Consider the following 23,732-nt stretch of genomic DNA (forward strand, 5'->3'; position numbering starts at 1 on the left):
GAAAGAAAGAAAGAAAGAAAGAAAGAAAGAAAGAAAGAAAGAAAGAAGGAAAGAGAAAGTTGTCTTTGTTATGAATACATGTCCTCATTGAAATGTATACCACACCTTTAAACCAAAAAAAAATCAATATTTTGTAGTTCATATTTTTGAAAATCAAAATATTATAGCATCTATAAAATGAGACAAAGATTAAATGAATGAATGAATATTTGAAGTAAAGATACATTACACTTGAGATAGTCTCATTTTAAGCTTTTTGTAACTTCAGAGGTATCTAAAATTCTGTGTTAACTGTACGCTCAAATAAGTTGTAAGAAATAAAATGAATATATCCCATGTATCTTTTATCCAGTTTCAATCAATGGCAATCACTTACACAAGTATGCTACAATATTAAACCAGGTCACTGACATTAATCCAGGACATTTGTAGGATTTCAAGGACCCTTCTTTTTATTTTCATGAACATATGCACTTCTTCCTGCCGCCTCTCCTTGAAAGCCTTCACACCCACTAATTAGCCTTCTTTTTCTATAATTTGTCTTTTCATGTATGATTTATGGATAGAATCAGTCAGTCTGAAACTTTTGGGGACTGGTTTTTATTCTCTTTGCATGATCCCCTGGAGATTCATGGGGACTGTTGTGTGTGTGACAGTGAATGGTTGTTTCTGAGTGTCTCAGGGTATGGATGCACATGAGTTTTTCAAATCGACTGTCTAACAAATGTCAAAAATTTCCTGTTGAGAGACATCATTTTCAGGTTGACGCTGCTGAAAACCATTGCTCTAAATATGTATACGTGTTTATATGGATATAAGTCTAAATTTTGGACCCTAAAGCTTAGGAGTACAACCACTGGATGATACATAAGTTACACAGAGCTTTGTAAGAAAAAAAAAAATCATGTTCTTCTTCCACGTTATTATAGTCCAGTAGCTGGGACTCTTTTTTTTTTTTTTTTTTTTTAATGTCTCTGTGTATTGATTAGAGCTTTCTTGCGATTTTTCTGGTTTGGGCTTTGATTTTTATGACACATGACTTAGATTGTTCTTCTCATCTTCTAATGTTGGAAAATACTGCATTGAATAATTCCCTCTCAAATGTTTGGAAGAAATTTTCAACAAATCCACATTCTTTCTACAATCTTCACTGGAGTGCTACAGCTGTTAGTTCACCAGAACAGTGGACCAGAGTCACAGCCCTGGATTGTTATACCAGCCATTAGACTCTGACCCATGTGAGGATTACTTAGCATCCTAACAGTTTTCTTTTTTCTGTTATCTCTTTTATTTTATTCCTCAAATAAAAGAGATAACACTGTGAACAACTAAATGTAGTTCAGAAAATAAAAATATATCAAACATTTGAAGAATTAGGACCAATGTCTTTTTACAGAAGACTAACTCTGACAATAATAACTGTATTGTGCCTATGATAAACAAGGAGAAACTGGCAGTCACATGTGACACACATGATGAGCCTGTAATTTGTGTAACACAGCATTGCTTTGAGTACAGCAGAATAAATTGGTAACAAAAACAAATCTAAGTTCATAGGCCTATTTTTACTTTGTGTGTGCCATGTGAAAATCTTTATTTTTACAGGTTGTAAATGCTTACTCTGAAATTGTTTTGTTTTGTTTTACTATTGTACTTTACAAGTCATGATCCAGAGAATAAAAAGATGAATCTCCTCTCAGAGAAATTGGTCTGGAACAATGGAGCATTCTGAAAATCTTCACTGTTTTACACGCCAAAATTCATTTCATTTATCCTACAAACTAACTTGGAATGTCCCTTTCCCTTCTTTCTACCTCCCTAGTACCTTCTTTCTCTCCCTCTTCTCTTCCCCTTCCCTTTTCCTTCTCTCCAAATATCACACTGGAAAGTAAGCAAAAGAGAATGGGGAGGCAGTTTTGCATGTAGCTACTAAAAATGCTTCCAAGACCCAGGCCATGTTTAATGTGAGGTTTTTCATTTTCACTGTAACCAGTCTTCATAGGATGTCTTTCAGGTTCAAATAACTTTCTAGTTTCAATTTCAAGCTTTGGTTCATTCTTTATCAAAGAAAACTCTATTACAACAAATGGTTAGCTGGAATAATTGTGTAGAAGTTTACCATTATGACAAGAAAAGGTGCATCAAGTAGGAAAAATTAACAATATCCAGTGTGCAAATAAGATTCAGAAAGAACCAGAGCTCTTTGGCTTTTCTAATTGGGTATTTAGAGAGTAGGGTCACTCGGGACCAGTATAGCTAATTAATGGAACATAGGCAGATCATTAAATGGCTTTCACAGTTTCAGCTCAATTAGTATAATCTTGAACAAAATATAGGATCCCCTTCATTTTCAACATGCACAATCTTCACATTTTCTACTCTGGCAGAGTGAACAGTACAAGGGCAGAGGGCAAGAGGAAGTGTCAAAGTAAAAGATAGGAGCTCTTTGCATTGATTGGTATTACAATTTATAACTGTGTATGCTAAATAGCAACTATGTAATACTTTCACTGCAATGATGAAGAACTGACTTAACTGTGCAGTGTTGATGGAATATGACAATTAGCTCGGAGAGTTCAGAAGTGAATGCGTAGGGCATTATTCTTTGTTCTCAGGTGGCACAACTAAAATTATTAACAAAATTTTTATAATTAAACTTTCAAATGTTTCTTCATCTTCCTAATTAAAATCTCATATATGCTATAGTTACCTTTTTTCTGTGACAAAGAGGATAAAATATATTGATTTAGTCAGTAATTAAAACATTAGGTGTGCAAGTAAAGTCACTTAGGTTCATAGCAGCTGAACCCAGGAGGAGGATCAAGGGTGGTTTCTGGATTGTGTCCCTGCAGAATGCTGGAAAGCATCAAGGACACTCTGGCTTTTTATGATAACATCTTGGGCTTCAGATCTAGCCCTTGGAGAAACACCTTTCAGTTTGAGTTATTTCAGAAACATGATATTAAGTGACCCTTCCTAAAAAAAATGTTTTCTCAATTTTGCACAGAATGAAATCACAAAAGATTGCCAAGGTCCTATTCCAACACAGTTAATATTCTTATGTGAAAGAGGTAATGGGTAAGAACTTCAGTGTGTGTGAGTGTGTGTGTGAGAGAGAAAGATTAAATTTCAGTCAGGTGCAGTTAAGAGAGGCAATGAAATAAGGACAAACTGTATTGAGAACTCAATGCTTGATCCAAAGGTTACATAAAAACACTTCCATCTTTTGTACTCTACCAGAAAGACATACACAGTGTAATTTCATTATTTGATATCCTGTTACTGTTCATCATATGTACTAAACTTATCCTTTCAATAGAGCACCTTGTCTTTTGGCTTGGCTGTATTACCAAGAAAGGCAGCATTAAGGATTTCAGCAAAAGGCTTCACACAAGCTAGCCACACTCTTTCTCACTGACATGGAATCCCACTTCACTTCTTAAATGTAATTATTAACATCTAAGGAAATAAATATTGCTGAAAAAAAAAGCAAAATTTAACTTCCAGTTTCCTTTTCTGTGGAACCAGTCACAGACTGTCTCACTGAGTGCCTACATTCCATGTTTTAACTTTTTGTAAGCTACTGTTACATTTTGATACCAAATGACATGTTAAAACCAAGCTAAAATAGTATCCTCAGACGGAGGGATGAGGATATATCAGAGAAGATAAATTTCAAGATATATTCAAAACAGGAGTTGAGTTACTAAAGGTTACTTATAATAAAAATCACATATGTTATTCAATAAATATAAATGAGTCAGTCTGGAGTCAGACTCAAGTAATTTTTGTAGCACAGGAAACATTACTCTCATTCCTAAAGTGAACACTGACTAAAAAACATCTGCCTCACTCATGGATTAATCTCAAGGTCTATTTAAATGAGACTTTGCACTAATCTTTCTGACTAAATAGTAATGTTCTATTCACAATAGAATTTACATTAGTCATATTTTTAAAAAACTCATATAATGTCACTTATATGATTCACTTATAAAGTGAAGTGATGAAAACTCCCAAGAGTTGAGAAGGGCTCCAACAGAATTTCCACACCCACATGTGTGACATGTGCAACTCACTGAATAAAAATTGTGGTACATTTACACAATGGAATACTACTACTCAGCTATTCAAAACAAGAACTTCTTGGAATTTGCAGTAAAAAGGATGGAACTAGAAAAAGATCATCCTGAGTGAGGTAACCCAGATCTGAAAAGATACACATGGCATGCACTCACAAGTGGATATTAGCTATAAAGTACAGGATAACCGTACTACAATCCACAGACCCAAAGAACCTAAGTTACAAGGAGGGCCCACGAGAGACTGCTTGAATCTCACACTGAAGGGGAAATAAAATAGGCATTGGAGGTGGATGGAGGGAGGGAACTGGGTAGTAGAGGAGATGGGGAGGGAAGCAAGGATAGGGATAAGGAATAGGAACAGCAGGGAGAAAGAGCCTGGTGAGAGGCCTGGCAGGGGTAGGATGGAGTGGGGCATCTCTAGGGTTTGTCAGAAACCTAGGATAGGGGAGGTCCCAGGAAGTCTATGGGGTCACCTTAGCTGAGACTCCTAGCAGTGGGGGATTTGGAGCCTGAAATGTCCACCTCCTGTAACCAGGCCTGGACTTCCAGTGGAGAGATAAGGACACCAACCAAAGACTAGCCTTACTTGAGAGCCATCCTATGGGAGAGAACTAATTCCTAACACTAGTAACGTTAATGCTGTAGACAGGAGCCTAGCATAACCCCTCTGAGAGGCTTTACCGCTCAGCTGATAGAAACAGATGCAGAGACCCACAGCCAAACATTAGACAGAGATCAGGAGTCGGATGTAAGAACTGGGGAAAGGATTGTGGGAGCTGAAGGGATTTAAGACTCACATGAAGACCTACATACAGTCTATTAACTGGGCCCATGTGGGGGGGGGGAGCCCAGAGACTGAACCACCAACCAATGAGCATTCACAGCCTGGCCCTAGGCCCATTTGCACACATATAGCTGATGTACAGCTTGTATTCATGTGAATCCCCGAACAACTGGAGCAGTTGGCCTCTGATCCTGTGCCTCCATTTGGATCCCGTTCCCCTAACCCAGCTGCCTTGGCTGGCCTCAGTGGGAGAGGATGTGACTAGGTCTACAGCGACAGTGCGCCAGGGTGGATTGGTGCCCATGGGGGATCTCGCCCTTCTTCGAGGAGAAGGAGAGGAGAGAATGGGGGACAGGGATGTGTGACAGGGCATGGTCTGGGGTTGGGGGGAAGACTGGAAGGACAGGACAGGAGGGGCTTGCAATCAGGATGTAAATAAATTAATTTTAAAATGAGAAAAATTAATTTTTTCAGAGAAAATGTATTAAAGATAATTCTACTTTGTATTCAGTATATGAAGGTTAGCTTTATGTAATAATATATACAAATCTATTAGAAATAAATTAAGGTTTATATGTTGCACTTTACCTAAAACATACATATGAAATGAACTAGAACTAAAATACAACCTTAGGAACCTAAGAGAATTTGATTATTTATTTTATTTTAAATCTCAAAAGCAAATATTAAAATGACTTTGAAAGTGTATTTATAAAATCAAAATCTTCCTTCTTAATATCTGTATATACTAAGATTCAGTTAATTTCAGCATAAACTGAAGTAAATAAATGTAGTTAATGAGTAAATAAGTAAAGTAGATTTCTGGGTGTTAGTCTGATGCTTGTGTTTTTATGCTAATTACTGGCTCTCAATATCTAGTTACTGCCTGGATACACCTATCCTTGTTGTGTAAACCTGCCTAAGACATTATACCTGATTGGTTGATTAAAAGGCCTAATACCCGAGCAAGCCAGAATGGAGTAGCTGTAGCTAAGATTCCCTAGCTTTTAGTTAGGTTCAGGAGAATCACAGGCTGATAGACAGACCGACTGGAAAAGAGGAAGAAAAAAAATGCCAGGATGAGTTAAGCATGAAGAAGGAACCACATGGGCCCAAAGTAAGGACTACAATAAGGGTGTAGAAAGGCCCAGATGAAGAATACAAGCAAATATTTGTAAGATTATGGATGGACAGTAGCCCAGATAAGAATGGTGAAGGCTGATGGCATTGGATGGGGCTAGGTGGTAGATGGTGAGGTTATTTAGATAGCTTAGGTAGAATTATTTGCTTAGCCCAAGGTGTTTTAAGGCATTTATAAAATCGAACAGGTGTCAGTGTCTTATTAATTGTGATAGCAATTTAAATAATACTGCTGTAATAAATATAAGGCAAATAACAATAACATTATACCATTTTATTTTCAACAACAGTTGAGAGACCAAAGAATTGAAAATTGTTTTTTGGAGTATTAGTCTGGAGTTTGGAGCATGGGCCAGAGTGAAGGTCAGCCAGGTGTTGGCATGTCCAGCCACCTGGGGAAAGGAACTAGCTTTATTGCATTGTTTTCCTGCCCACTAGAGATACAGTTGCTAGAAAACTGGCCCAGATGGCCAGGCCAGAACCATTTATGGTCTTAGCGCCTAAAGTAAACTAATCATTTCAAAAGTCAATTTCCCTTACCCAATCATGTAATGCCAAGGCATGTAACTCCCTGCTTGCAGGTTTTTCCCTTTAAAAACCTTGTTCCCCTAGACCATGGGGCGACATTCCTCTAATGCTTCCACAGGAAGTCTTGCAACTCAGGCTCGAGGGAGCTTCTAATAAAAAGATCCTCATGTGTTTTGCAGCAGAGTCGATTCCTAGTGTGTGTTTTTTTTTTTTTTTGGGGGGGGGGAGGTCTCATGAACTGGGCATAACATACTAAATAAATAAACCAGTTTAGCTGACATCACCTGATATGACTTAGCCATCAAGAAATAAGATTTATAAGACTTATGAGCAACTAATTTTATTTGTGTGTTTTATGGACTACAGCTTTGAACAACTAAATTTATTAATATCAGGATAATACCCCCCAAAGAGATTTAAATCTTCTAGTAGGCTTAATGTTCTCCACTTAGGAAAGCTACCTAGGATGAGTAGAGAATGTCATTGCTTCTTTCTATGACCCAGAGACAAAAGAACAAAGTGGTTTGAATGAAGTTGACTAGGGTCTCTGCAATAATTCAAAGACTGCAATTGGTACTTTAAGAACTGAGACAGTCTTTTTTTAGACTTGAAAACTATTTTGTGGCTTATAAATTCAACCTCAGTACATTTTGTTAGTATTTATATAAAGATGCCATGCACGCAAATAGTCTTAAATCCAATGAGGTTTATTGGCTGGAGATGGAGATGGAAAGAGGAAGGGAAGGAGGTGGGGGAAGGGGCACACCAACAGAGAGGGGAAGAGCAAGAAAGTAAGAGAGTGACAAAGTGGCAGGTTGTTCCTTTTATGGAGCAATTGAACCAAGACTGCCAGATTCAACTACCTGGCTGGAAACACATGGTGACATCAAAGGTTGCTAGGCAACCCAGAAGCAGGCTGCCTAAATACTTTTCTAATCACTAAAAGTGAACAATTATTTACTGCTGATTACTCATTATACAGTCTCTCCTATAACTCATCTAAGAGATGAACAATATTTCTTGCAGATGAAAATTAAGATTAATTTTCCCATAAACCTTAGCATTTATTAATTAACATGCCAAAAAGGACATATTTCATGTTATTAGTAAAACATGGTAACTGTATATAAATGTATAAATATGATTATATGGCTTTCTTCATAAACTTGATGTGTTTATTGAAATCTGCTCTTTCATGGGATCTAGTATATTTGTTTACAATTTCTAAGCCTGATTATTAGGAACATCATCTTGCTACCCTGAGAAAATAACAACTAACATCAGAAATACTTTTGATGTGATGAATAGGAAAGCATGGATACTGTTTTTCGCTAGACATAAAACCATATGATTAATATTTTATCACTGTTGAAAATTATTTTGGATTTAATATCAATTGTTCTGTTCCAGTCCTTTTTAATAATGTTAGATATATATAAATTGAAAAAAATTTAAGACTATTTTTTTATGTTTATAAAGATAACTCATCACAGCAAAAACTCCTTTGTTTAAAAAAAAAAGTCATTCAACTTTTGGATAAAAGATAAAATGATGTGAAAGAAATTATACTAATTGTCTGTTTCCTCAAGAAAGCCCTTTTCAAGGTCAGGCATTTAGGAAAAAAAAAAAAAAAAAAAAAAAAAGCCCCTATTCCCTCTGGGGCTTGAAGAAAGTTCCTGCTTTCTAAAAAAGAAGTTATTGTCCTTATCTCTGGCAAGAGAAACTCCTAGTTTTACCATTAACATATGACTGTGGTACCTATTAACTTGTCAAGGTCAATGCTAGCCTCTAGGCTCCCTCAATCTCTGCTAACAATCCCCACCCCAGCTCACAATCCCATTTTCTCCTGATCCATTTAACCTTGAAAATCTCTCCCCTAGAGTTTTCTCCTTGCTTTCCCAGAGACAGCCTTGGCAGTTTGAAACAATCTTTTTTTTTTGCTTTTTTCACCTGAAGAGTATTTTGGTTTCTTTACTGCATCCATTTGTATTCAGTGACAAAAGACAAAAGTTAAATGTTACTTGGATTTGAAAACAAATGAAATGTTTTCCAAGAGCGTATCTGTATTACCCACTAACCAGTCTACCAGAATTGCCTTAATGTCTCCCTCTCTTCACACAGTTTGGTCCTTCCTATGGTTCTTTGCTAAATGATCTTATGTAGGAGAGGCTTTGTTGAGTCACACTATTCCATAGGATTTATTTATTTATTTATTTATTTTGCCTGTCTATCTCCCAGATTGGAAGCAATAGGGCAGTTTCCATATCCTAAGGGTCTAAAGAGGCAGGCTGATTAAATGAATGTATGTGAAACATAATTTTTTATTTTCACACAACTGAAGATATTGGGGACTCTTTATGCCTTTAAATTAGTAATTTTCTGTTCTTACCCATGATTTCTTCTGAGAGACATGCAGGATTCATCAGCACTTAATGAAGGAGTAAAATGCTTAGTGCCCAGAATTCAAAAATCACATACTAAAAATCTGACATGGAAAGACTTACAGAAATCATCTCCTTAATGTTTAATCTGGTGGCAAACCTTCTTCCTCTTGTATGTTTTAAAGAAAGAAAAAAAAAAAAAACATACGTACAACTCACTGTTTATTCCAAGTTTACAAGATGTAGATTTATGAGAGCGCATTCTCTTTTTTATTTTATTAATTACACTTTATTCACTTTGTATCCCCCCCATAATCCCCTCCCTCCTCCCCTCCCAGTTCCACCTTCCCTCCCCCTTCTTCACACATGCACCTCCCCAAGTCCACTGATAAGGGAGGTCCTTCTCTCCTTCCTTCTGATCTTAGTCTATCAGATCACATCAGGAGTGGCTGCATTGTCATCTTCTGTGGCCTGGTAAGGCTGCTCCCCGCTCAGGGGGAGGTGATCAAAGAACAGGCCAATCAGATTATGTCAGAGATAGTCCCTCTTCCCATTACTATATAACCCACTTGGACACTAACCTGCCATGGGCTACATCTGTGCAGGGGCTCTAGGTTATCTCACTGCCTGGTACTTAGTTGGAGTATGAGTCTCTGGGAAGACCCCTGCGTTCAAATTTTCTGGTTTTGTTGCTCTCCTTGTGGGGTTCCTGTACTCTCCAGATCTTACTATTTCCCATCTCTTACATAAGATTCCATGCACTCTGCCCAAGAGTTGGCCATAAGTCTCAGCAGAGAGCGCATTCTCTTAACCTGTCTGTGTTTAACAAGGCAAAGGAAGCCTGGATTTCTTTTTTTTTTCTTTTAATTTCATTTAAAAGTTAGTCTGCTTCTAAATTTGACAACTTATAGTAGATACTTCAGTCAGTTTTATTTTGTCATTATCAAATTATCACAGGAAGCAAAATATTTTCTTAAATAATGCTGCCCAATAAATACCAAAAAAAAAAAAAAAACAATTCATGAAAACATTCAAGAAACAAGAAAACTGTCCTCAACAACTTTGCAATTTTTGTTATATAATCACAATCTGTCTTATTGTACTAATATGTCAAACATTTTTTATAAAGGAAATCTCACTTCACTCAAAGATATTTACCTAATGGTTTACATTCTTCTGAGTTCACAAAAATAGAACACTGTAGTCAGCTTATGAGAACTAGATACATTAGTTCTAGAACATAAAATAGGGAAGGAAAGAAGTAATACTTGAATTTGAACGAGCACTAGATGACAACACATTAAGAACATATAGAGAAGCATATAGAGTATTAAAAGTGCATACCCCCCAGAAAGCATTAAGTATGGTCTTACATGAAGAAATAAAATGACTTAAGAGATTCAGTATACTATGATAAACAAGAGGTTTTTGGAGGATGAAACTTGAAGTTCTGGGTTTTCTCAAATAAACTATTAAATGTTGACTACAGTAGCAAATATAATAGTGGATTTAGTAGATTCAAATCTCAGGAAAGGAGGAGACAGCAGAATGGGGGCATCTTCAGCTTGAAGACTTTAGAGGTAAAAGACACCACTTCTGCAATGTAACGGTGAGGGTGGAATGGCATGTCACCTCTCTTTCAGGTGGGAGACACAGGAAAAAATCAACCAACCCTAATTCATGGGGATATGAAGTGTCAGTGCAGCATGTCAAAGGGAATGTTTCCTGAACCGGGTAATTTATGAATCTGGAGGCAAAGAAAAGAATTTAGGGATGTGAAAATGAGGATTCCAATATTTAATAACACTGTTTCTCCAGTCAGTGTTGCCAATGCCTATACAGGAAGAGTAAGGTGATGATCCTATCCTTCGAGACTCACTCTGAAGTCATGATTCATTTTATTTTCTCTAATTCCAAAACGTTTCTTGAGGATCCTCGTGTGTTAGAGCAATACACCACAGACGAGCTGGATCACACTTCTCTCCTGAAGATTTTCTGCAGGGCAGTGACTCACTCTACACTTTACAAGGGGCCAAAAAATGGTGGGACTAGATTGGAACCCAGCTTAAATTCAAGCTTCTGAGTTTTTGACTACCATGTTATACTGTCTTTGTACACCAGGCTTTAAACTATTCAATTTAACAGTAAAGAATCATAGGAGAACGAAGGCTATAGAAGATAAGCTTTTGTGAGATAAACACATAGTCAAATATATATGTATATACTGCATTCTGAACAATGTGACTTAACTAAGAAGTTTTTCTTCATCTGTTTTGTTCCTGTTTTTAAAAATGCATGGTTTTACTACACATGGTGTGATAACTAAAGAAAAAAATGTTTCCTAAAATGGCAAAACATTTCAGAAACATAGTTCTACCTCAGCATTTCCCAATGAGTATCTTCCAGAAAAATTAACTCTAAATAAAATTTTAAAATGTGATACACTTGGTTAAATATCTTTGTTGTAAGACTACAGATAGCAGTAAGTAACTTATGTGTATATAATTCATGTCCCTTAATGGAAACACTTTCAAACTCCATTAATCTAGAAGCATGTATTTTTACATCTCATTATACTATATATCAATAAATACATTTTTATAAAGATAAAAAGTGGTTATAATCTACTCATCAAGCACACTGTTTGATTGTATTGGGAATTTTAATAAATACTAGTAAATATGTATAAATTGTATTTCATTACTACGAGAACACTGTGCTTTAAGTGGCTTTGTGTCTGATGAGTGAATAAAATTTTGAAATAGAGAATTTCACTCAAAAAAATCTTAAAACATGATCATTTGCTTGTTTTTGCATAGTTCAGTTAGCACAGCCCTCTTCAATGTTATAAGTCCATTATATGGGACTCATGATATTATGTAATATTTACATAATCAATTTTGCATGAATGAATTTTTATGTAGGGTGTTATTTTTCTTGTACTCTGGCATTGTTTTATGTAGATGTTTTAAACAATAAAAATATGTCAGGAAATCAACATTAGGAGACCAGTGTCATAAACACTGAGAAAACAGCCAAATTATGAGCAGGAATTCTTGCTGTTTACCCAGTGAAAAGGCATGTTGTTGACAGAGTTCTTTCCATGCAGTGTGGTTCAGATAGAGCACTCCTATTTTAGTAAACACAAAAGAAAACTGCTAAGTTATCACTCTGAGGCATTAAAGGAAATATGGATGAAGTATGCTGAAAACATCATTCCACCCCTAGACTTATGAAACTAGGTAGAAAGCATAAAAGTTATTTGAAAAGTACTGAAAGTGAATATAAATATAATTTCAGGATTTAAAAAGAAAACTTATGTGTTTGTTTTATCCTGTTCTGGGTTGTTTAATCGTTATTAATATTTATTATTGTTGTTATAATTTTAGATGTCTGTTAGTAGTCTAATTAGAGAAAGAGAGGGTGTGGATTTGGATGGGTAGGGACATGAGGAGGAGCTGTGGGAGTTGAAACCATAATCAGAGTATACTGGAGGGGAAAATACATTTTCAATTAAAAAAAAAGATAACCTTTATTGTCATCATCGGTCTATGACTTCCATCAACTACTTAATTATTAATATTAGTATTATTCTTTTAAAAAAACCTAGAAAGGCTTTAAATAAAAATTGCTTCTTTCTGTGACTCCCTAGATTGGTTAAATAAAAAGACATGACTTCCCACAGTTTATTGTGATTCTTTCATATGACATATAATATACAACAGAATAACAAAACTTTTCAAGAGTCATATGACACCCTAGGAAGAGCTCTGAGGCTGTACTTATTCCCATGGGCAATCAATTTCATGTGTGGGTCACCTCTTGCTTCCTTCTGCTTGCTTTGTTGTCCCTATCAGTACAGCTTCCTTCTCAATATTGAGAAAACAGGTATGATTCAACATTCTACATGTTAATGCAGACTCCTGGATATGCCATTCTCCCAGAAAGCTCTCTAGTTCACTATGAATAATTTTTCAGTATTTAGATTCCTCACTACTTCCTAGAATACTTTTTATTACCTAAATGTAAAATATGCATAAATTCATACAGATACATAAATATATATGTGTACCTCTACATATACACATGTATGTAAGCATTCCAACATTAATACATATTAAAGCAAAGTACTATATTTCAAATACTTATGTGGAGATCTACTACTGTCTTGCTTCAACTATAATAAAATACAAAACTATCACTTACATTACATTATAAGCACTACAGACTACCATATTTAGAGAATACGTCTCTCATATGTAATGAGGCAAGAGACTATACAGTGAATTTTTCAGAATGTATTTTCTGTCTGAGTAGTGCTTGTTTGGATGTAAGACCATGAGCCTCACAATTTTTGATACTTAATTTTCTTTGTTTTCATAGAGGAAGGATTTTTAATGAAGATAAAATAATGAAAAAAAGGAAATTTTTAGTACTGAATCAAGCCATTATCCACCAGCCACAAACATATCAGTTATTTATGAACCTAATTTTTCACTACTAACATAGGAACTGAAGGAGTTAGTTAAGACTCAAACCCAAGAATAAGAGGGTTTATCCAAACTCATTCTCAGCTCCAAGCTAAACAACTGAACTCAATCAAAAACAATGTACTTTCATTTTTATCTGTCTTCTATACTACAGCTCAATATTTCACTTTATTTGAAAAGGAATTGTAAATAAATGTACACAGAAGTTCATAATAATGTCCTATATATGGCAGTATATATAAGCAATGCAAGACCCTGACTTCTCATTACCTTGGCAATTTCTCGAGTTTATGTTTGCAGCAGGCATCCATAAAGGCAGAAATCTGTCTCTATGGTACAAAGAGTAAGCTACCTTTCTCCTTGCAGTAAAAGTATCAATTTCAAAAACAGAGTGTGCCTCACAGTTTACCCAGACCCACTATATTGATACCATCATCTTAACCCCACATTGCACCAGTGGGATATAAAACATTCATCATTTTCACTGGTATGAATATCAGATTTCTTCCAATTTAAACAAATATACTTTTTACTCTTACACTCAGTTATTGTAAAAATAGAGCCATCGTTTTATCATCTTCTCAAATGCTTTCACCTCTCAATGCTCATTCCTTTCCTAGAAAGAGAAACCACACAATGTACTGGATAATTTTATTTCAAATTGACCCAAGCTAGTCATTAGAGATGAAGGAACCTAAACTGGAGAAAAAAAAAAAAAAAAAAAAGAAAAGAAAGCCTCCGTAAGATCCTCTTATAGGCAAGCCTTTAGGGCATTTTCTTAACTAGTGATTGATATGAGAGGGTCAAGGCCATTGTGGGTAGTGGTACCCCTGGACTAATGGTGTTATGTTCTAGGAAAGCAGGCTGAGCAAAGCAGCAGTGGCAAGCCAGTAAGGAGAACCCATCCATGACTACTGTATCAGTTCCTACCTCCTGGTTCCTGTCCTGCTTGACTTCCTGCCCTGACTTCCTTTAATGATGAATTATGATATAGAAATTTAAGCCAAATAAACCTTTTCATTACAAACTTGATTTTTATCATGGTGTTTATCATGGCAATGGAAATCCTGACTAAGACACTGGTTGCTGTTTACCCAGTGAAAAGGCATGTTGTTGACAGAGTTCTTTCCAAGCAGTGTGGTTCAGATAGAGCACAAAAGAAAACTGCTAAGGTATCACTCTGAGGCGGTAAAGGAAATATGGAGTGGCTTCTATCTTTCTCAGTCCCCAAAGCCACTCCATCCTTAGAAACACAACCATGCAACATAGGCACATTGTTCCATGGAAACCAATATTTACTTGCTCCCTATATTTACACAATTGTAGGAGTTAAAATCCTAGTAATTACCAATTGATGTATGAGCAAGCAAGAGAGCATAGGACAGGTGCTATTTGTTCTCTAGTTCCATGGGTTATTTAAACAAGTAAAGACAATATTGACTTAGCTCCTAAAGTAAATCTTTGTTGTTTGATAACTGCTTGTCTTTCTTTCTCATTTTAATTCTCAAAATAAGGCTTAAACGGTAACATGAAGTAGGGGGGAAAGTAGGTAGCACAAACTATTCAAACGCCTATTCCATGAGAATAATGAAGAAAGGAAAGGGGGCATGGTTGATTATCAGTTGTCATTTCACACAATGTCTACACAACATTTTCATTGGACTACAGTTTAACTCACCTTACATTTAAAGTATTGAATAAAAACAATCTAATAAGAAAATAAATACTAGCCAAAACATACAATTTTATAACATATTTAGATTTGCAGATGGCTAAATACTGTTTTAAATTATATCAAAGTTCAGAGTCTATATGAGAAAGAGTTCTCTGTGAGCCATATTTTTGCACTCTCTTTCACAAGAGCTCATTATTTTATTTGTTTACTTTATAGGATAAAAGGGAAATCTCTTTTAACAAATTCTCGAATAAAAAATATTCTGGATTAAATGAAAAGAAATCTCACACATGAGTGGTAGACATGCTGTCTGCTTTCATATCTCCCAAGATAGCTTAATACTCCACGATCCTCCTTCTTGATGTTCTACAAACAAGTTCTCCTTAGGAAACATTCCAAATATAAAAACTTATGTACAAAAATCCTGCTTGTTTAGAATAAAATGATAACCTAAATCCCTAATAAGATATAATGTATATAATGAAATGTAAATCTACAGTATTGAGTCATGCTTATTCACTTACATATCAATAAAGGTGTTTAATGTGTTACATGTTCACTGAAGTATGGAACTACCATACTGACTATAATATGAGCTACTTTTAAATGCATTGGAAATGAGGGTTATTGGGATAAATGATTTCTTAAAAACAGTTTGGGCAAAACATCTCAATTTTAAATCCATATTTGACTATTTTAAATAAATGTAATTCAATAAAAAAATCAAATTTATCCTGAAATTGAATATGTTTAACATTTATAACCACATTATAAGCATTGTTAGTATAAAACTCATATAAGGAATCTCTCTGTGACAAAAGTCAGAATGTCCACCAGATTGCAGAGCACATCATGTGACTCATCTGGAACTGATTATGAGTGGAGCCCTTATAGCTGATCTGGAAAAATTTAGCTTTTAATTTCTTGTTCATGCTTGTACCCATAAACATGTTTTAAACAATTTTAAAAAGTGTTACATATGCTTTTACAGTATTTTTAAAATTTTATTTATATATTTTTGTGTTGTTTGTTTATTTATTTTTTTTATCTTTATCACAGGTCATTCACTTGTATCCCAGCCATAGCCCCTTCCCTCTTTCCTTCCCAATCCCACCCTCCCTTCCTCATCTTCTCCCTGCCCCTTTCCAAGTCCACTGATAGGGGAAGTCCTACTATCTGACCCTAGTTTATCAGGTATCTTCAGGACTGGCTGCAATGTCCTTATCTGTGGCCTAGCAAGGCTGCTCCTCCCTCAGGGTGGGTGGGAGGAGCTCAATGAGCCAGTCATTGAGTTCATGTCAGAAATAATCCTTGTCCCCCTTACTAGGGTACCCACTTGGGTACTGAGCTACCATGGGCTATATCCAAGCAGGGGTTTTAGGTTATATCCATGCATGGTCCTCAGTTGGAGAAACATTCTCATAGAAGACCCCTGTGCCCTGATATATTTGGTCCTTGTGGGGCTCCTGTCCCCTTTAAGTCATAATAATTCTCCCTTCTTTCATATGATTCCCTGCACTCTGCCAAAGGTTTGGTTATGAGTCTCAGCATCTGCTTTGATACATTGCTAGGTAGAGTCTTTCAGATGCCCTCTATGGTTGGCTCCTGTCCTGTTACTTATTTTCTCCTACTTCCAATGTCAATCCCCTTTATCTTTCTAGGTGAGGATTGATCACCTTACCCCTGGTCCTCTTTCATGTTTATCTTCTTTAGGTGTACAGAAGTTTCACTATTCGCAGATGATATGATAATATACCTGAGTGACCCCAAAAATTCAACCAGAGAACTCTTTCAGCTTATAAACACTTTCAGCAAAGTGGCTGGACACAAAATTAACTCAAAAAAAATCAGAAGCCCTCCTGTATACCCAAGACAAAAGGGCCAAAAAAAGACACCAAGGAAACAACACCCTTCACAATAGCCACTAATAATATAAAGTACCTTGGGGTGACTCTAACCATGCAGGTGAAAGACCTCTTTGAAAAAAACTCCAAGTCTCTGAAGAAAGAAATCAAAGAAGCTTTTACATTATTAAGTAATGTTCATTAAAGTAAAAGAAAGACACTATGCAGTTGAAGCTAATGTGGTCCATCTCTATTAGGCCAGCTGTCAGTGATGCAGAATGCAGAAGCCACCACAGCTGAAGAAGAAAGAACTAAAAGGATCTATCTCAACACTGGGTCTTAATCAGCTGGAAAGGCTCATTTGTTGCCTAGTGACAAATATATGCTAGCTAGTTCTATACCATTTAGGCCATGCAAAATCATCTTGCTAAGAAAGTAAAATTATGACTCTAGGACTTCATTCAGCATGAAAAACTATATATTCATGTTGTCTTGTTTATATTGTGAAAAGTTACTTCAGAACAGAGTGGCAAAAACAATACAAAATAAATAGCCACAGTAGGTCATTTTGGCATCTTTTGTGTTTGAACTAAATGGCAATTACTGAAATTCAGTAGAGAAAGCCATTGACAACCTAGGGCGTTACTCTTGGCAGCCTTCCAGATTCATTAATTAAAGTTCTTTCAGAAAGGTATGATGCCACTTTTAAAATTTCTTCCAAGAAAAGCTACAGCTTGCATGGACAAAACTTAGGCCTGAAAGAATGGTGTCTTGTTAGTAGGGGTTAATTGATTATTGCACCATTTGCATAAACTGGCCACTACACAGTTAAAGGGTAGATCAGGTTAGACACTAGGTGCATCCCAGGGCCCACCAGAAGCCTTTGGCACTCCTCAAGTGCAGTGAAAGAGAATGTGCAAGGTGAACAGGAAGTGACCTTCAAAACGGCTACATCTGGGTAAGAGGTTGGGGAGGTGTAGCTCCTGACGCATGACAGACCTCAGTGGACCCCTTTTCACTACCAGAGGAACAAGAGCAAAGAGAGGCGTGTCAGGAAGGCAGTATTGCACCTCTCAGGAAAGCATCTGCCTCAGAGACTAGCATAAGAGAAACGGGGTCTTACAGCAAAGTTAAATTTGCAAGAAAATAAATGGGAGTCACAGACTTTATATTAAGTCCAGGACAGCCAAGGCTACACAGAGAAACCTTGTCTCAATAGGTCTCAAAACAAAACAAACAATCAAAAGCATAAATATTCTGAAAATATCTTTTTTGAACACATAGAATAGTAACACAAACAGTGAAGAAACATGGTGCCTAAATAAATATTACTGGTACGTTTTCCCAATGAAAATGCAAGAAAAATATTTAATATAAACAGTAGGATCGTGATGTAAATTAAGCTTAAAATATTTTTAATTATTTGGACCCATAAGTCTGTCTGTTAGTATACATACACATATGTATATAAGGTCATGTATGTGCAGGATATATATATGTATGTAAATGCATACACATTAGCAAACAGATTCTTACACCATCCTTTTATGCTAACCCATCGGCCATTTCTCTGAGGTTTTAAAGGCAGTAATAATATGAACTACTTGAACATAAAATAAGTCAACAAACTTTCACTCACTTCTTTAATACTAAACTACCCAATAGACTTTACCAACAGTAGAGGTAAGTCTGCCAACTGAGTGAGATCTTTACCATGGTCAAGGTCAAGAACACTAGTTACATTTTTTTGTCCCCTAAACACAGTCTTCTAAACTCAAGAAATTACTGCAGAGCACAGTAAAAGTGACAGACGTTCTGTATCCTACTGGGTCATATTGCAAATATATCTGGGCACAGGGGTCTTTTCTGAGACTGAATCTCCAGCTAAGGACCATAATGGATATAACCTTGAACCCCTGCTCAGACGTAGCCCATGGCAGCTCAGCATCCAAGTAAGTTTCTCTAGTAAGGGGAACAGGGAGTATTTCTGACATGAACTCAATGGCTGGCTTTTTGACCTCCACTCACCCCAGGGGGAGGAGCAGCCTTGCTAGGAGGAGGACATTGCAGCCAGTCCTGAAGATACATGATAAACTAGGGTCAGATGGAAGGGAAGGAGGACCTCCCCTATTAGTGGACTTGGAGAGGGGCAGGGATAAGGGAGAGAGGGTGGGATTGGGAGGAAATGAGGGAGGGAGCTACAGCTGGGATACAAAGTAAATAACCTGTAATTAATATAAAAAATAAAAATTATTAAAAAAAGAAAAATGGGACCTTACTTAAACTACCTAAACATTTTAGACAACTTACACTTTCAAATTATTCAAAACTTACAGTCCCACGCATGTTGGTTAATTCTGTAATTTATTCAAGTAAACTCCTTTCCAAATGATGACCTTCAAGGCAGGATTAACCACCACACAGACTATCAAAGATTTCCAGGGATGATTTAGTGACTTTGTACTCAAGGGACTCTCATTTTATTTTATTTTTTTTCTTTCTTTATTTTTTTATTAGTTACATTTTATTAACTCTGTATCCCAACTGTATCCCACTCCCTTATGTCCTCCCAAACCCTCCCTCCCTCCCTCATCTCCTCCCTGCCCCTTTCCAAGACCACTGATTGGGGAGGACCTTCTCCCCTTTCATCTGACCCTGTTTTATCTGGTATCTTCAGGACTGGCTGCAAAGTCCTCCTCTGTGGCCCAGCAGGACTGCTCCTCCCTTCGGGGGGAGGGAGGACAAAGAGCCTGCCACTGAGTTCCTGTCAGAAACAGTCCTTGTTCCCCTTACTATGGGAAACCAATTGGTTACTGAGCTACCACGGGCTTCATCAGAGCAGAAGTTCTAGGTTATATGCACACATGGTCCTTGGTGGAGTATCAGTCTCAGAAAAGACCCCTGTGCCCAGATATATTTGGTCCTGGTGGAGCTCCTGTCTTTTCCATGTCATACAAACTCCCCCTTCTTTCATATGGTTCCCTGCACTCTGCTGAAGGTTTGGTTATGAGGACTCTCATTTTATTATTGAAAACTCTGACAAAGTTTTAATAATCATGATGGGTCAATTGTTGTATATGCACATTAGCATACAAACAAATCTATACGCACACACATATATATGTAGCATTGTGTCTATATCATAGACTATAATCCTTCCCTTGAACTATAAACAAGTTTATGTTAAGAAAATATAGAAATTATAGCTTTGTTTTCAGTAGTGCTTGTTTTATAGCTATTTCAAATAAACGCATTGTGTTGACACTATAAGGCTCTTCATTAAAGGGTACTTTTTTTGTTTTTGTTTTTAACAGCTTAAATAAATGCAGCTGTACTGGTTAAGCAAAATTTTACCCTCATGGTGAATGCACAAAAACCAACTGCCTTTCTAAAACTATGAAGAAATTAAATTTTGTTTTGTGTTTTATATTTATGCTGAAGGTAATTTGTAGCAATAAGAATAGTTAACACCCATGAAATGGTAAGATGTAGTCACCTTTCAAAATGAATGTTAGTAAATATGATTCATCACAGCTGAAAACAAAACAAAACAAAAAACCCTACATAATCCTGCAGTGAAAGTACTGTCATAGGGTGCTAGCAATGGCATGGCAACCCTCTGTGTTTGTAAAGTGAATGACAAAACTTTCTATGCTCGTTCTTTAAAAAAATAGTTCTTCCAGGTCCATCCCTTTACCCAGGATATGGAAAGGGTTGGAGCCAGGATACCTGGACCTGGGGATGGTGGGATGAGGGAATGGGGGAAGGGAAGAGAAAGACAAAGTGAGGAAATTCTATTTATATTAAAATGTATTTTTTAAATTAGTGCATAAATATTAAAAAAAAAACCTTAAGATTTCTCTGACATAAGTTTCACCCACGCTTCTTCAGCTCATAAGAATGGACAGTGAACTGAAAAACTACCTAAGTAGTTTAATTTGTGTAAAAGTTTAGGGCAGTTATTTTAAGTTTCAAAATCTTATTTACCTAAGAGACCAGTGAACATTTAACTCTTGACTGCCTTATATCCAAGCATTCTAATAGCCTTAGTTAATACTAATGCTTATCCATCTTATCCATCTTATACAACTCTATTATTAGTTGTAGAGTCACCAACTGCATTTTGGTTATTACATTGTGGAGAAAGTAATTTTGCATCTCTTTACGGTGTCTCTTCATTCGTCAGACACATATTTGTCTCCTACAGCTCCCAGAAATGCACTCTACTATATCATTAGATAACATCACCAACAGACATATAGAAAATCTAAATACATCATATGTGAATCACTAATTTTATCTGGCAATATTATTAACTTACACAACTTTTTTAACCATTAATATTCATATTGTAGATGAATCTAATCAACTAAAGTTCTTTTTGAAAATGTATCAAAGACTACGGCATGGTAGCACATGCCCCAAATCTCAGAACCTGGGATGCTCAGACAAGAGAATCATGAGTTCCCTTGCCAGCCTGGGCTACACAGCAAGACTGTGAATCACAAGTAAAGTAATATGATTTTAAACAATAAACTATATATACGACAGAAGAATTATAGGAATGAGAACTATGTATTATAACTTTTATGTAGACTTTCTATATGAAAACTAAAGAAACTTCCAAGCTTGGATCTTTAATTTATGAAAGACTAGAGCCACTGAAACTTTAATTTTCTAGCATAGTCCATCTCTTACTTTCAGTATAATAACCCACAAATGCATAAAAAACCACAAGAATTCACAATAATGTGTGGATGAAATAATTATAACCTCTTCTGATCTACCAATGCTCATTTCTTTTCCTCAGTACAAACACATTTTATTGCTCAGAAATTTGAGGATATCTTCAACTGCTCAGGATAAAGTGATACAAATTCTCATCCACATGTAATGTAGGTATTGCTTACCTCAGTCAAGTGGGGTGTTGGGTTAAATCCACAGAGATTGCACACTTGATTCTTGCACTCTGTGCAGATGTTGAAGTTAGGAGGATCCTGAGAACCTATGTTGAGTTCAGTTTTGCAGAGAGGACAGGTTGGTTTGGGCTTGGTGTTCTTGTCTGGCTTGTGGGTAAGGACAGGCTTTTCAGGCTCAGAAGGTAGTTTGGAGACCTTCCCAGGTGGTGGCTTCATATCTTTCTCTGTTCTCTTCACTGTTGGAGCTTGCTCGGGTTTGGACTCCAATTTTTCGGCTGCTGGGGCTTTTGCGTCCTTCTTCACAGGTGTTACTTTGGCAGGTGCTGGTGGGAGCTGACCTGTGGACTTAGGTGGCCCCTGAGCAGCAGGAGTCTGAGATGCAGTAGGGCCTTGCTTTGCTGGGGCACCTGGCCCAGTGTGTGGATGAGCTCCTGGCTGGCCTGCTGTGGAAATTAAATTTGAAGCTTGGCTAAAGATGGATGCTCCAAACCCAAATAGTTTGCCGGTCACAGTTTCTTGAGGAGTTGTGGGTTGTGATTTGGGGGCATCGGTGATACTACCCAAATTCAAACTGAACCGTCTTGACTGTTCCTGAGGCTTTGGGGGCTGCTGGGATGAGGGTGCAGCTTGGCCAGTGGTAGATCGTGGACCAGAGGGTGTTGGTGACTCTTTTGGCACTGGCTTCGCATCTGGTTTAGGACTCATCTTGGGTTGTGCTTTCTTAGGCTCTTCCTTCTTCGGAATTGGATCAACGTGTTTGGGATCCTTGCTCTCAGAACTGGGCCTGGGATGTGAAATAATTTTTGAATCTGATGCAGGCCTGGGAATGGCTTTAGAATCAAATGGGGTGAGTTTTTCTCCTGTTGGTGGGAAACTCTGTGAGGGTTTGGCAGAGTCTGTTTTCAAAGGAGGGGCTGTTTTCTCCTGAGCCTGTGACTGCACTTGAGAGCTCAGACTTTCAGGCTTTGCTGTTGCTGCTGACGCAGACTGGGTGTCTGCTTGTGGCTCTGCTATCTTGGGCTGCTTTGGTTTAACATCTGCAGCAGGAACCTTGGCTTGTTCAGGCAGAGGTGCAGAAGGCTCCTTGGGAGGGGCTGGTTCAGGTAAGGCCTCTGCCACCGGAGGCTGGGGGGCTGTCGTGGGGGCAGGTCCATGAAGAGTTGGCTGTTTCTGCAGTGGTGGTGGCTTTTTTGGTGCCTTTGGGCTGTCCTGTTTAGGCGGAGGCTCCTTCTTTGGGGAAGCTGGTTGCAATGGTCCAGATGGTTTGCTGGCTGTGGCTGTAGGTGCAGGTGCAGCCTTTGGACTCGGCTGCGGTGAGGATGGAATCGCAGCTAGTTCACCTCCTAGAGCTCTCTGCATCTGACAGTTTAAACAGAGCCACTCTTTGATCTGAAAATAACATATAACCATCATTACTAAGGTAACACTGTAACCCCCCACACACACACACACACAAACTGTTTTAAAAGCATGCCTGTTGCCATTTATAACTCTCTTTGTTCCAAGAATCAATTATAGTCATTACTTTAATCAATAGATTGAAACATGCAAATTTTAACTTTATGGAAGATAATGAACCTCATAGACTAAAGCATACAGTATTATTTAAGGAAAATAAACAGGAAAACAACATGATTCTATTCTACCTCTATATTGTCATTCCTCATTGATGATTTACTAAGGTGGGTTAGTCCCGGAAATAGAAGGTAATATATAATAAAAACATGATTTTTAACTAATTAGATTCCACTAATATGTTATGCTTTGTGTTGCTATGTATTTTTTCTGATGTTGGCTCATCATCAGATTTTAGTTATACATCCCAGGGCAGGGTTGTCAAATTATGAAAACATTGCTGATTTCATAAATTAGAGAAGTATCATTTC

General features: G+C 37.0%; 1 protein-coding gene across 3 annotated transcripts in view; it reads right to left on the reverse strand.

Annotated features, from left to right (window-relative positions):
- Pclo (piccolo presynaptic cytomatrix protein) overlaps window positions 1-23,732 on the reverse strand; it is a 335,738-nt gene that overhangs the window by 289,433 nt on the left and 22,573 nt on the right. For all 3 annotated transcript variants that reach the window (XM_055612550.1, XM_055612549.1, XM_055612551.1), the window contains exon 3: window positions 21,838-23,235. In XM_055612550.1, the coding sequence (XP_055468525.1) occupies window positions 21,838-23,235 (1,398 nt within the window). The remainder of the gene's footprint in view (window positions 1-21,837; window positions 23,236-23,732) is intronic.

Source organism: Psammomys obesus, unplaced genomic scaffold, assembly GCF_907164565.1.
Source record: "Psammomys obesus unplaced genomic scaffold, mPsaObe1.curated_primary_1811, whole genome shotgun sequence".
NCBI lineage: Eukaryota > Metazoa > Chordata > Mammalia > Rodentia > Muridae > Psammomys > Psammomys obesus.